The following is a 13,145-nucleotide window of genomic DNA, read 5'->3' as shown; positions in this document are numbered from 1 at the left end:
ATAAACTAAAACACCACAAGCACCATAAAAACAAACAAAGAAACAATTAGGCCCTGTTCACACAGAGTTTTTTTACAGGCAGAAAAATCTGAGGCAGATTTTGACCGGTGTGCAAATTCTTGCCACAACTTTCATGTAGATTTTCACCTGTGGAGATTGAGCGCCACAGTCAAAAAAACACGACGAAAAAAAGCTTTTTTTGCCTCCCATTGTTTTCAATGGGTGGTCAGAAGCGGAACTGCAGCAAGAAAGAGCATGCCGCTTTTTTTTACCACGAGCGGCTAAAAACCGCTACGGAAAAAATTGCTTCCGCCTCCCATTGAGATCAAGGGGAGCCGGTTTCGGACGTTTTTTGCCGCTGATTCCAACGTGGTTTCTACATCAAAATCAGCGTAAAAAATATCTGTGTGAACTGGGCCTTAGAACCACACCACAATACAAAAAAAAATCTGAACAAAAACAGGGAAGTTTGCACATTTCTATTTAATATGTATGTGTATGGAAGCCCAACAAAGTAAATACTACTTTAATTATTGCATACCTGATCAACAACCCAGGGACTGTAGAAATGTCCATTCTCTGATGGCTGCCACCATCGAAGACGAGTCGAACTGGAACGAGCTTTAAGGGGGATTTCCAAGGCTACATACCGTCCAACATTGCTGGAGTTAGTAAAGAGGAATTCTTGGAGTAGGTTCCATGACAATCCACCATCCAGTGAGTATTGAAGAAGCACCGGTTGACTCCTGGGATCTGGCACTGCTTTTCCACATCCTAACCGCATAAAAAACTGCACAAACCTATAAAGCACAATTATCTTTGGTTTATAAATGTGCAGTTTGTTATTTAATATAAACAAAAAGCAGTGGCCTGGCATTCTTGTGAAGGCTTTGCTACTGTATACTTTACACATAGAGGGTCACTGAACTTTCAAAAAACTTCTGACATGTCATAGTGACATGTCAGAAGTTTTGATCAGTGGGGGTCTGAGCACTGAGGCCCCCAACGATCGCTAAAACAAAGTGACAGAAGCGCTCAAGTGAGCACTCAGCTGCTTCGTTTCTGAACGGCTTTTCTTGGAAAGCCGAGCAATTGGTGTACGGGCTCAATAGAAAGTCTATGAGCCCATACACCAATTGCTCGGCTTTCCGAGCAATTGGTGCAATCAGGTTTTCAGTACGGGACAGTTTTTTCGCAGCGAGGCAGTGACACCTAGCGTCATAGATAACTATGACGATAGGAGCCTGGCTCCCTGCACTGTGTTCGGTCAGGGAAATACTGCCGGCATACGGTCCGTATATCACGGACTGAACATGCTTGTGTGAATCCGGTCTTATACTTTACATATGCTGCAGATTATTGCTTGCTATTAGCTTATATTATACTTGCTTGTATAATTTGCATCTATACCTAATAACGTTTGGTGAACTACCATGGTAATAGTCTACATCATACTTATGTCTAATGTTTATCAGAGCTTATGATTAGGCTGTCCTCTTTTTTAGTGTGTCTGTGTACCTTTTTAAACATATATGTATGAGATATGTCAATAAAGATAACTTTTTATTTTTGATACCGTAAACTTGCTATTTGTTTACATAGTTGATATTAGTTGGTGTGTGATCACTACTATACTTGTTGGTTATATTAATCTAAAGATTGCTGAAGTAAGATGCACATTTTTTAAGAAGCTTAAGCCCCTTTTTAAATAAGGAGTATCTCTGGCTGTCCATGCACCTGAAAGGAAAATCTACGCCAGCTCGTCCATTTCTGGTGTATAGTAAATTTGTCAGGCTGCAGCAAGCCCTGCCCACTTTCGCTAGGCCCCACTTACTTTTCTGAAAAGTGTCGCGGGTGATGTAAATGCATCAAAAGTCACATCTTTTGTGTGCAAATTATGACTCTTGATGCATTTGGGACTTTTATACATCAATAATCCTCACTTTATTTTTTCTACCCAGGGACCCTTTGAGATTGCTGCTATTGCACCTTTTTTTTTTTTGCATGATTATACCAGTTGGTATTGCAGACCTATGATATTTAAATATATTTTTCTTAAGGTATTATTAACTATTAAGTAAAAGTTATGTTTTAATTAGGACTACGGTTCAGTGATAGGCTACACTTATATGTAATGTTACATACATGTAAATCTTACCGTGCTAAAGATAAATCCAGATCTCTTGTCATCAGCATTCTCAAACCTTCATCACTGAAAAATAGATTGTTTCCACTGGAGAGGATTCCACATTTCCTGGAAGGCTTTCCTCCACTCACTAACAGGAATCTATCTGATTCTAATTGACCTGAGAGGATAGAAAACATGATGGAGTGCAGACTTTATGGGATACGTATATGAACAGCTCCCTGATGACCAGCTAACATGCCAGAGTCAAAATGAAGTGTTAACTTAAAGGGCATTTGAGATCAATTCAGGTGTAAATCATGCTAAGTGGATTCTTTAAGTGCAACCTATGGGCACTGTTGTGGCGAAGTAATTAAATCTGCTTCAACCAAATAAAAACAATGAAGCACATTTCACCACTTCAAAAACCTATCATACTGTAGTTTGGATAACTGCATTAAATGGAAAGGGGCTGAATATTTAGAATAAAATACAAGCTACCTAAACACAAATAATATAGCTAAACAGTAAGGTACAGCTAAGTAAGTAAAAATATGGCCCATATAATAAACATACTATGTACACCATTTATAGCAACTATTAGCAGCTAAAGTATGTTGCATGGGGAGATGCTCGGCTGGACCGGGTGGAGGGCTCTGCATTCCTTGCAATATGATATCTTGACTGCAAAGAACATGAATAAATGTAATATTACCAATAGTAGTGGTGTTATATTTGCTGGAAGGCTTTGGTTGGTTACTATCAGGGACAGTGCTTATAGTGAGTGAGTCCCCAATAGCCTAACATCCATAGGGCGGACACTTAGGAGGATAAATACCGTTCCGCCTGAGAGATAACTGAACGATAGGGCATACTTGTTTCAAAGATTTAGTATCAAGTATTGCAATACTTATTTCTTGAGTCTTCGGTACGTCCTGATTTACCTAACAGTATTCAACAGAACACCAACATCAGGGTGTTTTTGTATTTATTTTCAAATGTTTTTCACATTTTATTTATAATTTAATAAAAGTTACATTTTACGAGGGGCTTTCCCTGCTATTAGTAATCCTATTTTTTGACCCAGCAGGGGATATATGTAATTGAACTTGTATCTATCAGTTACTTGGTAACCAATACTGTATAGGCATACAGTGGCGTCAGTTGCCCAAAGGCTCCCATGTTAAAAAAGCGTATATCAAGGGGCATATGTTTTTTTGCAGGATGCCTCTGTATGGAATAGCGCAGTAGACAGCTCAAAGTTATAAGACAGAGTAAAGTGACTAGCATTTATGATAGTTCTCACCTTCAAAATCATCCTTGAGGAAGTCTGGATTCTTAGTGCTGACTTTGCAAGTAGGACCAGAGTAGCCTGGATCACAGATACATTTGGTCCCATTGACACAACTTCCATGACCATTGCACATTTCCTCACACTGAGGACCAATGTAAATGTTATCGATTGCCCATGTCACAGGTTTCATTGAAGTTGGGTAAAATCCTTGATACCATCTGAATCTAATGGAGCTTAAATAGCACAAAAATAGCATTGTTAGCTATCTCTTTGTGTACTTTAGTTAAAAACAAAGTCAACTGAGTTTCCCGAATTTTCTAATCAATGTTTTCAGTATAAATAACTTCATATGAAGCACTTCATTTGGACTAAAGCCGCCTGAATTAACATGCCAATGAAAGGCGTAGTTTGCTGATATAAGGTCTAAGTGCATTAGTATTAAAAAGAAAAACAGCCCTCAATTGTCAGAAAATAATGAAATATGCAACACAATTGCAGTCTGCCTTGACTGAGATAAGTTTCAAAGAACCTATTTCAAATGTAGGAATGAGGACATAAATAACTATGCAAGAAAAAAAACTAGTCAGCATTTTAATACCTACCCACAAAGATGTAATTTTCCAAAATTGATGACTTCCCTTCTCCAGCCCTGCATTGTTCCAGCATAGTAGACACTACTTGGGTGGTGCTCAGTGGTGCATAATGAACTGACATGACTAGTACTACTATAGCACAGAGGTAGAAGCAAGTGCCACGTGGCACCAAAATCTCGTGAGAACTCCAGCCTCACCGGGTCATCAGAATTACTGTCCGTGGTGCAGCCTACATTGATCTGCATTAAATGAGAAAATCATTTAGAGTAACTTCTTTAATTTATAAAGTAAATAAAATGATTATTTGTAGAAAAAAAAAGTATTAACATGTAAGGGATTGTAGCAAGACATAATACATAGAGGCCAAAAAAGTAATATGCTATTCATTTTCAGAATTAAATTGGTTACAGATAAACTAGTGAACTATAAAAGCTGTCAAAAGTTTGAAGGTATTATACATGCAAATATTTATTCTAAATGTATAAAATATTATCCTTGCTATTCATTTCCATGTATTTGAGTGACTGGAAGTGGATTATATAAGTATGAGGCTTCATAGTCTTACCTCAAACTGAATAATGGTATTCTCATCAACATCCAGATCTCTCGTAGTGATGGAATGCTCCCCTAATTCATTTGAGACAAACACCATGGCTGAATCTTCCTCCCTGTCCCAGAACAACAAACAATTAGAGCAACACTGCTTCTAGTCAGTACGGATAAAAGCGAAACAATAACCTAATTGTGTATTAGCTGGCACTTAAACAGTCTTGAAAATACAGAAAACCTTTAAAGAGACTCTGTCACCACATTATAAGTGCCCTGTCTCCTACATAAGGAGATGGGCGCTGTAATGTAGGTGACAGTAATGCTTTTTATTTAAAAAAACGATCTATTTTCACAACGTTAGGAGCGATTTTAGTTTATGCTAATGAGCTTTCTTAATGCCCAAGTGGGCGTTGTACAGAGGAGTGCATGATGCTGACCAATCGGCATCATGCACTCCTCTCCATTCATTTACACTGCACTAGCGATATAGTTATATCACTATGTGCAGCCACATACACAAGCCCTAACATTACTACAGTGTCCTGATAATGAATACACATGACCATCCAGCCTGGACGTCATGTGTACTCAGAATCCTGACACTTCTGAATCTTTTTTGTGAGATTCCGGAAAGTGAAACCAAATCTCGCGAGATTACGGAGCTAAACGAGATTTGGTTTCACTTGCCGGAATCTCACAAAAAAAGAGTCAGAAGTGTCAGGATTCTGTGTACACATGACATCCAGGCTGGATGGTCATGTGTATTCATTATCAGGACACTGTAGTAATGTTAGGGTTTGTGTATGAGGCTGCACATAGAGATATAACTATATCGCTAGTGCAGTGTAAATGAATGGAGAGGAGTGCATGATGCCGATTGGTCAGCGTCATGCACTCCTCTGTACAACGCCCACTTGGTCGAAAGTAAAAGTACGCCCACTTGGGCATTAAGAAAGCTCATTAGCATAAACCAAAATCGCTCCTAACGTTGTGAAAATATATAGTTTTTTTAAAATAAAAAGCATTACTGTCATCTACATTACAGCGCCGATCTCCTTATGTAGGAGATAGGGCACTTATAATGTGGTGACAGAGTCTCTTTAAGATGATGAAAAAAGCCGTGGTTTAGTAAGTATGGTTCCACGTATTGAATACAAATGTACCTTTACAATAATAGTGTCAGGAAAACATTGCTCAGAGAATCAGTAACAAAACATACAGAAGAGCATGGAAATGTCTGAGTGTCCAGTGGCACCTGCCTTATCTATTCTGCACATACTTGGACTTGAACAGCTGTAAACCAACTAGGTATTAACATCTGTTATAGGAGAAACATTGTGTCCGTGATGATTTTTCCACAACAAAATAGGTCATTATTTGTGAGTAGCAATGGTAAAGTGGCTATTATCAATAATGCAAACTTACGGTGATCCCTTTGAAGAGTAAGGACAGTAGAGACCAATATTGCCACCAGGGTAGAAAAACCAATTATCTTCTTTTGGACCAAAATCAAATGTATCCATGAGGATAGAAGGGTTGTTGATGTTATTTCCATCAATGACAAAGTCCTCTATGATCCAGATTTCATCCTTCTTTCCTACGACATGAAAATGTGTAGCAGAATTAATATTGGTGGAAAAAACATATATAAATATATCTTAACTGTCTTTTGTGGACTTTGTGAATATCCTTAATATATGAACTACAAAATGATGTGCTTAAAACTGACAACCAATCACAATTTTACTACTCACTCAATTTCATTTATATGTATATGTTCCAGGAGATTCGTACCTTTGATGCTCTATGATACCTCCATGATACTCTATTACCTATGTTCCTACTCTAAACTACATATACTATAAAATAAAATATTTGTAACCATAACTTATGTTATACTTTAAGACTCCCAAATAAACTTCATGTGATTTTAAATTATACGAGTATGCTAGGAAAAAGAGTGACTGTTTCCTCTTTAAGGGCTTATACACACTGCAGTAATATAGTCTATAGAGCGATACTATAACACTGTATGCTTTCGATTTATTATGGAGGTATACAGAGGATTCTTCTATCGGATTCTGAGTCAATGCATGCTACATTGAATGCCATATTACAGAGTTGTTCAGAGCGATGCATCTAGGGGAGAACAATTCCATAATATGGTTCGATACGGAGGAACCTTAGGGACTCTGTACGGACTTCACATGCTGCTGTACAGGTTCTGTGATGCCTAATGTATCTGGTCCTAAAGAGGCCAATATACACTGGCCATTTAGGGGTTAAGACTTGAATAGCCAATAAAAAAAATTGCTGGCCTTCTATGTAAGTATAATCTTACTCAGACAGGTGCAAATTTACATGTAATTATTACGATATGAACAATTCTGCACATTAGAAAAAATAATTGCCCAGGTTAAATGCACAAAGTTATCAACAATAAAAACACATTTTATCAGTGGTGAAACATTATTGTACTCCTTTCATCAGATTGTTGAATTGCAACATGTAAATATTTTTTTTAGAACCAGTTACTTCTATAATGTATTACTCTGATCAATTATGCATAGCTTTGGAAAAGGTGGTGACATCTATCTTAGGGTGCAGTCACATGCTACGGATTTTGATACAGAACTTTCTGTGACTAAAAATCAGTTCCATTCGTATAAATGTGATTGTTTCTGCAGCAGGCGCATTGATTCCTGCAAGTTTCAATCAGTTGAAAAGAAACTGATTTTCAGTTAAAAAAAGCTTCTGTTGTGTAACAAAATTTGCCGCATGTGAGTACACCTTTTAGGTCTTATGAAGATGTCCGTGTTCGGCCTGTGATATATAGACTGTATGTCGTATTTTCCGGACCAAACAGAGTTCAGGGAGCCGGGCTCCTAGCATCATAATGATGTACGATGCTGCCTCCCCGCAAGAATAATATCTTGTTCTGAAAACATGATTACAGTATGAGACAGTATTCCCATGGAGAGGAAGGGACACCTAGCATCATAGATAACTATGACGTTAGGAGCCCGGCTCCCTGAACTGTGGTCGCTCCAGGAAATATGACTAACACACGGTCCGTATATCATGGACCAAACATGGCCATCTGAATAAGGCCTTAGGGTATGTTCACACGGGCTATTTTCAGCCGTTTTTGGGGCCGTGAACGTCCCGAAAAACAGCTGAAAAATCGGAATCAGAACGCCTACAAACATCTGACCATTGATTTCAATGGGGAATACAGCGTTCTGTTCCGACGGGGCGTTTTTTACGCCTCAATTTCAAAAAACGGCGCGGAAAAAAACGCCTCGTAAAAAGAAGTGCATGTCATTTCTTGAGCCATTTTTCATTAGCTCAATAGAAAAACAGCTCCAAAAATGGTCGTAAAAAATGCAGTGAAAAACGCTACTTTGATTAAAAAACGGCTGAAAATCAGGAGCTGTTTTCCCTTGAAAAAAGCTCCATATTTTCAGCCATTTTTGGTTTGCCGTGTGAATATACCCTTAGGCTGGAATCACGCATGCAGTTTTTGTGGCAGTTGTTGGAGCCAAACACAGGAGTGGATACAAAAGAAAGGAGAAGTCTCAGTCTTCCCTTTATACTTTTCCTACTTTCTGGATCCACTCACTTAATTTGGAACAAAAAACTGTCACAAGAACTTCATGTGTGATTCCAGCCTCATGGTCGTAGAAATTTCGGAAAGTCATCTAATGATAAATGCTGGTATAAAAAAATTGTTAAGTGTAGATGGACCTTTAGCCTAAGTAAAGGATTTATTTAACTACAAAAGGGTTTGGATGTCTTTATTCTGTTCCGTCATAGGAAGCGCCGAATCTATCACATGACAGAAACAAAACCCGATGGAACTATTATCACAGAACCGAAAATAAATCCTTCTATATTATGTGATGAAGGTACGTATCATCTCAAATGGGCTGTGTTTTTTCTACTTCTAGATCACCATAACATAAGAGTAATATTATTTAAATAATTATTCATCGTACTTCTGATATCAACTGTGTAATAACATGTCAATAACAAATTAAGGTGTTTTTTTTTACCATTGTGGTATGGTTGCCAGAGCCTAAATTTGGTTGCATTGTTTTGTGCTGCTGTTGGTAGAGGAACATTGACAAATAGAACATCAGTAGTTTGCGTGAAGTAGAATTCATCCATGAGATGCCAAGTGATGCCCCCTGTGACAGAGAACTGGAGTAGAATAGAGTGGGATCTCTCCGGAGCACCTAAAACAAGACAAACATAAATTTGAACATTACCAGTCCTGTTCTATTATATTTATTATCATATAGTGGTAGTCCTGGAACATCCTCCTAAGATGTAGCAATTCATTTAGGTATATTAATAAGAAGGTAGAAACAGAGATCCTCCAAGAAAGGAAGATATATAGGGAAAACACATACATTATGTTTATTGTCCAAGGACGGACTCCATTTTCTGTGGACAGACCTGCAAACATATGGAAAGGGATCCCTATAGACCATAATGACAAGTTCACTCACAGTCAGGGCGTTCACTGTAAACTGGTCTTCAGCACAGGTTTTATCACATACATTGTGATTGTGACCAAAACTGACATCCAGGTCTTTAGGGATCACACTGCAGTTACTTGAAGATCTGAGGGCATGCTCCAGGCTGAATGTCATTGTGGCCTAATATAAAAGTGGTTCCTTCTGATGCTTACAATAATGAAGGCAATATATTTATTTTTCTTTATTTTGTTTTACTTCTTCTTTTTTTCTTTAAATGCTTTCTTTTCTCCCCCCTTCTTGTTTGCGTATATTTAATTTTATTTGAGTGTGTAATTATTTTTGCAAGTAGTGGGACACCGGTTATCCAGATAACAACGGAACAATATTTTGTATTAATCATGGTAATTAAAATTGCTCCCAAATACAGTATTTACATATTTGCAATTTGATTGATAGTTTGATAGTAATGGGGTAAGAAATGCCCGGATTGACCGAGGCGATGCATTGTAGGACTTTAAATGGTAGTCAACTAAGTGTGCGATCAAAGGATGGCTCTGAGAAAATCCCGACCAAGATGAAACGCGTTAGCCAAAAAACAACCTTCTAAGCAAGTGATGTGACTAACGTTGTCATGTCACTGACCTACTCAGCGTGACCCCACGTGATGCTGAGCAATTTTGATCCTGGTTACGCACCAGGAAATGTAGAACTCTGAGTAATAGGATAAAAGGAAGTTATTTTCTCCTGCCGCACATCTTGGAGTATTAGAGCAAGAATAAGATAGATACATATATAAGCCGGGGCCCCCGAACAACACCTGAAGACACCTAAAGATAAGTGCTGGCTATACTCTATAACTTGCGGACATTTAAGTTACTAGCTATCCCTTAGGCTGGGTTCACACGACCATGTTACGTCCGTAATGTACGGAACGTATTTCGGCCGGAAGACCCGGACCGAACACAGTGCAGGGAGCCTGGCTCCTAGCATCATAGTGATGTACGACGCTAGGAGTCCCTGCCTCTGCGTGGAACTACTGTCCCGTACTGTAATCATGATTACAGTACGGGATAGTTGTCCTGCAGCGAGGCAGGGACTCCTAGCATCGTACATCACTATGATGCTAGGAGCCCGGCTCCCTGCACTGTGTTCGGTCCGGGTCTTCCGGCCGAAATACGTTCCGTACTTTACGGACGTAACATGGTCGTGTGAACCCAGCCTTATGTTGTGGACCAACAAGTATTGCCTGCTATAGAACTGACCTACGTTTGGTCTATCCTCCTCTTGTCTTGTGTTTTTCAATACACTGTAGAAGTAATTACCAGTAAGACGATTGTATTGATTACTCCTTGCTTCAAAAGAAAAAAAAGAATGTTGGCTACACTTGTTGTTTGGAGAAATTCATGCCCTCTGGTTTTAAAAATTGATCCACTTTGCTTTTATATCGTGCTATGGTACATGTTTTCATTGGCAGCAATTGCCTAAACAGCAATCACATAGATGGCCTCTCTGATTCCAAATTTACAAATGTGTGGACAAAGGCCGTAGAAGCCATATTGCTCTTGTGCTCTGCCGTATTACATGCCCTCATTGGAGGCATTTGCCTATATAGCAATTACATAAATGTTTTCTCTGATTTAAAATTAATGTAATCGTGTGAATAAATAATGTAGAAGCCATAAAAGACCTCATGTACCCGGCCAGGGGAAGCTTAATAGATTTATTTTTTATTTTTTTGTGTGAATATATTATGTATTATCATAATATATTCACGTAATATCATGTATATTTATGGATTTTAGTAGATAATAATTAAATTTAGATTTTATTAGAGTTCTTATTTATTTTTCTATTAGGAAAAGTTTTCCTTTTTGTTTGTTCTAATATATTTATTTTCCTAAAATATGCATGCTCTGAAAAAAAGATCTTATTGCTAAATTATATTTACATAGTTATCATATCACTGATGTTGTTTGTAAATAAATATAGGTTAAATTTCATAACATATACCTCCATCATCAAGATCTCCATCATCAAACGTAGCAGCCTTGTTAAAATTTTTATTTTGGACAATGGTTAACATAACCGTTCACTTGTAGTGCTTTATTGAGGACCGCTCCCTGTTTAAATTGCTTACAATGTTATCATGACCTTGCTAAATCTTTTTCTGGAACCTGAAGAGTAAATGCTATTTTGTTGTGATATTATGTAGCATTAAGGAAAAGTCATATAAGAATCATGAAGTCACCAGACAGAGCATCTATTAGATACCTCCACCCTGCTTTTATTTCTGGTCCAGGCAGCCCTATATTTAACATACAACTATATCCTTGAACACCTTGGAAGTTATTTGGGTCATAGTTCTCCCACTGTTTCTCTGTATTAACTGTAACAAAAATAGGGCCACCAGGAGCAGTAAAGGCAGCAGGGCTGAGTGGAAGAGGTAATACCACAGAAAAACTCAGGTATTCAGATAAGCAGTTAAAGGGTTTTTCCCATTTTATAAAGCGACAGCATATTAATATGATCGGTGGGGGTCTGACCTCTGGGACCCCCACCAATCCTAAGAATGAAGGGGCCACAGTACTGATTAAATGCTGCGCCCCCTTCACTCATTTTCCCTAATTCAACACTTCTTCGGTGAGGGTCCCAGAGGTCGGACCCCTACCGATCATAAAAAGATGGCATATTTTAGCATTATGCTAAAACTTTATAAGATTGTAATAACCCTTTCAGTTTTTGAAATGCATGCCAGGTTCAGAACTTTACAGCTGAGAGTTAAATTATAATTCTTACCTTTTGTAATATATTTAAATGAGAACTGAATGTATAATGTATGGGTGCAGTCCAGATCTCTTGAAACAAGCATTCTGGATCCTTCCTGAAAATAAAAAAAGCATTTACAGGTAGCAGTGTAAAAATAGCATTATTATACTCATATTTTACCTATTTATGATGGCGTTATTTTTGTTAGACACCAATTAATATCAGCATTTTTACAAATCCCTTAAGGACACGGCCAATTTTGGTCTTGAGGACAGATCAATTTTTGGATCTTTTTCTCTTTGCATCCCGGTTCTCATAACTTTTTAAACTTTTTGTTCGACATAGCTGTATAAGACTTTATTTTTGTGGGATATGTTTTACTTTATGTTGGTGCCATTTGTTGGTACATTTACATTATCGATTAATTTATATACATTTTTATTTTGGCAAAAATGTCTAAAAAAAAAGACGTTTCGATGCAGTTTTTTTTTTTTTTTTACAGCATACAGTGACACACACAGATCATCATAAATGATGCTATAAATTAGTTGATTTGTCGCGAAGGTTGTTACGGTCGTAGCGATGCCAAATATGTGTTTATGATTTTATGTTTTAGGACTTATATTATATAAAGTTTATTTATTGTAAAAATGTGCATTTGTGTGTATTTTTTTTTACAGATTTTTTTTTTTATATAACATTACTTTTAAAAAAAATGAATAGTACTTCTTATTTTAATCCCTATAGGGGATTTTCCATTTTTATTTTAATTTTTTAACTATAATATACTGGCCTATATCAATATGCCAGTACATTAGCCTACAGGTCAATATGATTGCAACAGTACCAAATATCAAATTTTCTTTTCATGGTGAACTACCGTATTTACCACTGTACTTTGGTAGCACCAGACACTCTCCACTGCTATCTGATTAGCTAAAGCAGTGCTAGCTATCACAATAGTAGCGCTGGCTAATCGGACAGCAGTGTGGAATCTCACGGACTACCAAAGCATAGCATGCATCGGGTAGTTTAAGAAGCCCCGTGGCCATCTTGAGTGACAGAAAAGAGGGCCTGGGAATCAGTGGCACAACATGCTAAACGGAGGGCACCAGGTAAGTAAACTCTGCATTCTTCAGAAAACGTTAAGGGTCGCTTTAATCTATTTTTATTAATAAAATAATGACATGGTTTTTTATTTTTTTATTTTTAAGGGAAATTTTTTTACTACGTTTATGATACTTTATTTAACATTTTTGTATTATTATTATTATTCCATTAGGGGACTAGAAATATTCCAAAGCATTATTGCTTTTTAGTGTTACATGCCTTGG

The 13,145-nt window shown here is 37.5% G+C and overlaps 1 protein-coding gene across 4 annotated transcripts in view; it reads right to left on the bottom strand.

The window, feature by feature from the left end:
* The window catches only part of RELN (reelin), a 749,731-nt gene that overhangs the window by 60,092 nt on the left and 676,494 nt on the right, over window positions 1-13,145 (bottom strand). For all 4 annotated transcript variants that reach the window (XM_075857310.1, XM_075857311.1, XM_075857308.1 and 1 more), the window contains exons 37-44: window positions 11,842-11,926; window positions 8,617-8,799; window positions 5,987-6,158; window positions 4,578-4,680; window positions 4,022-4,251; window positions 3,432-3,652; window positions 2,159-2,306; window positions 542-800 (exon numbers count right to left, since the gene is read on the bottom strand). In XM_075857310.1, the coding sequence (XP_075713425.1) occupies window positions 542-800; window positions 2,159-2,306; window positions 3,432-3,652; window positions 4,022-4,251; window positions 4,578-4,680; window positions 5,987-6,158; window positions 8,617-8,799; window positions 11,842-11,926 (1,401 nt within the window). The remainder of the gene's footprint in view (window positions 1-541; window positions 801-2,158; window positions 2,307-3,431; window positions 3,653-4,021; window positions 4,252-4,577; window positions 4,681-5,986; window positions 6,159-8,616; window positions 8,800-11,841; window positions 11,927-13,145) is intronic.

The sequence above is a fragment of the Rhinoderma darwinii genome, chromosome 3 (assembly GCF_050947455.1).
Source record: "Rhinoderma darwinii isolate aRhiDar2 chromosome 3, aRhiDar2.hap1, whole genome shotgun sequence".
In the NCBI taxonomy this organism is placed as follows: domain Eukaryota; kingdom Metazoa; phylum Chordata; class Amphibia; order Anura; family Rhinodermatidae; genus Rhinoderma; species Rhinoderma darwinii.
Note: the sequence above shows the minus strand (reverse complement) of the source record. Positions and strands in the feature narration are given on the sequence as shown.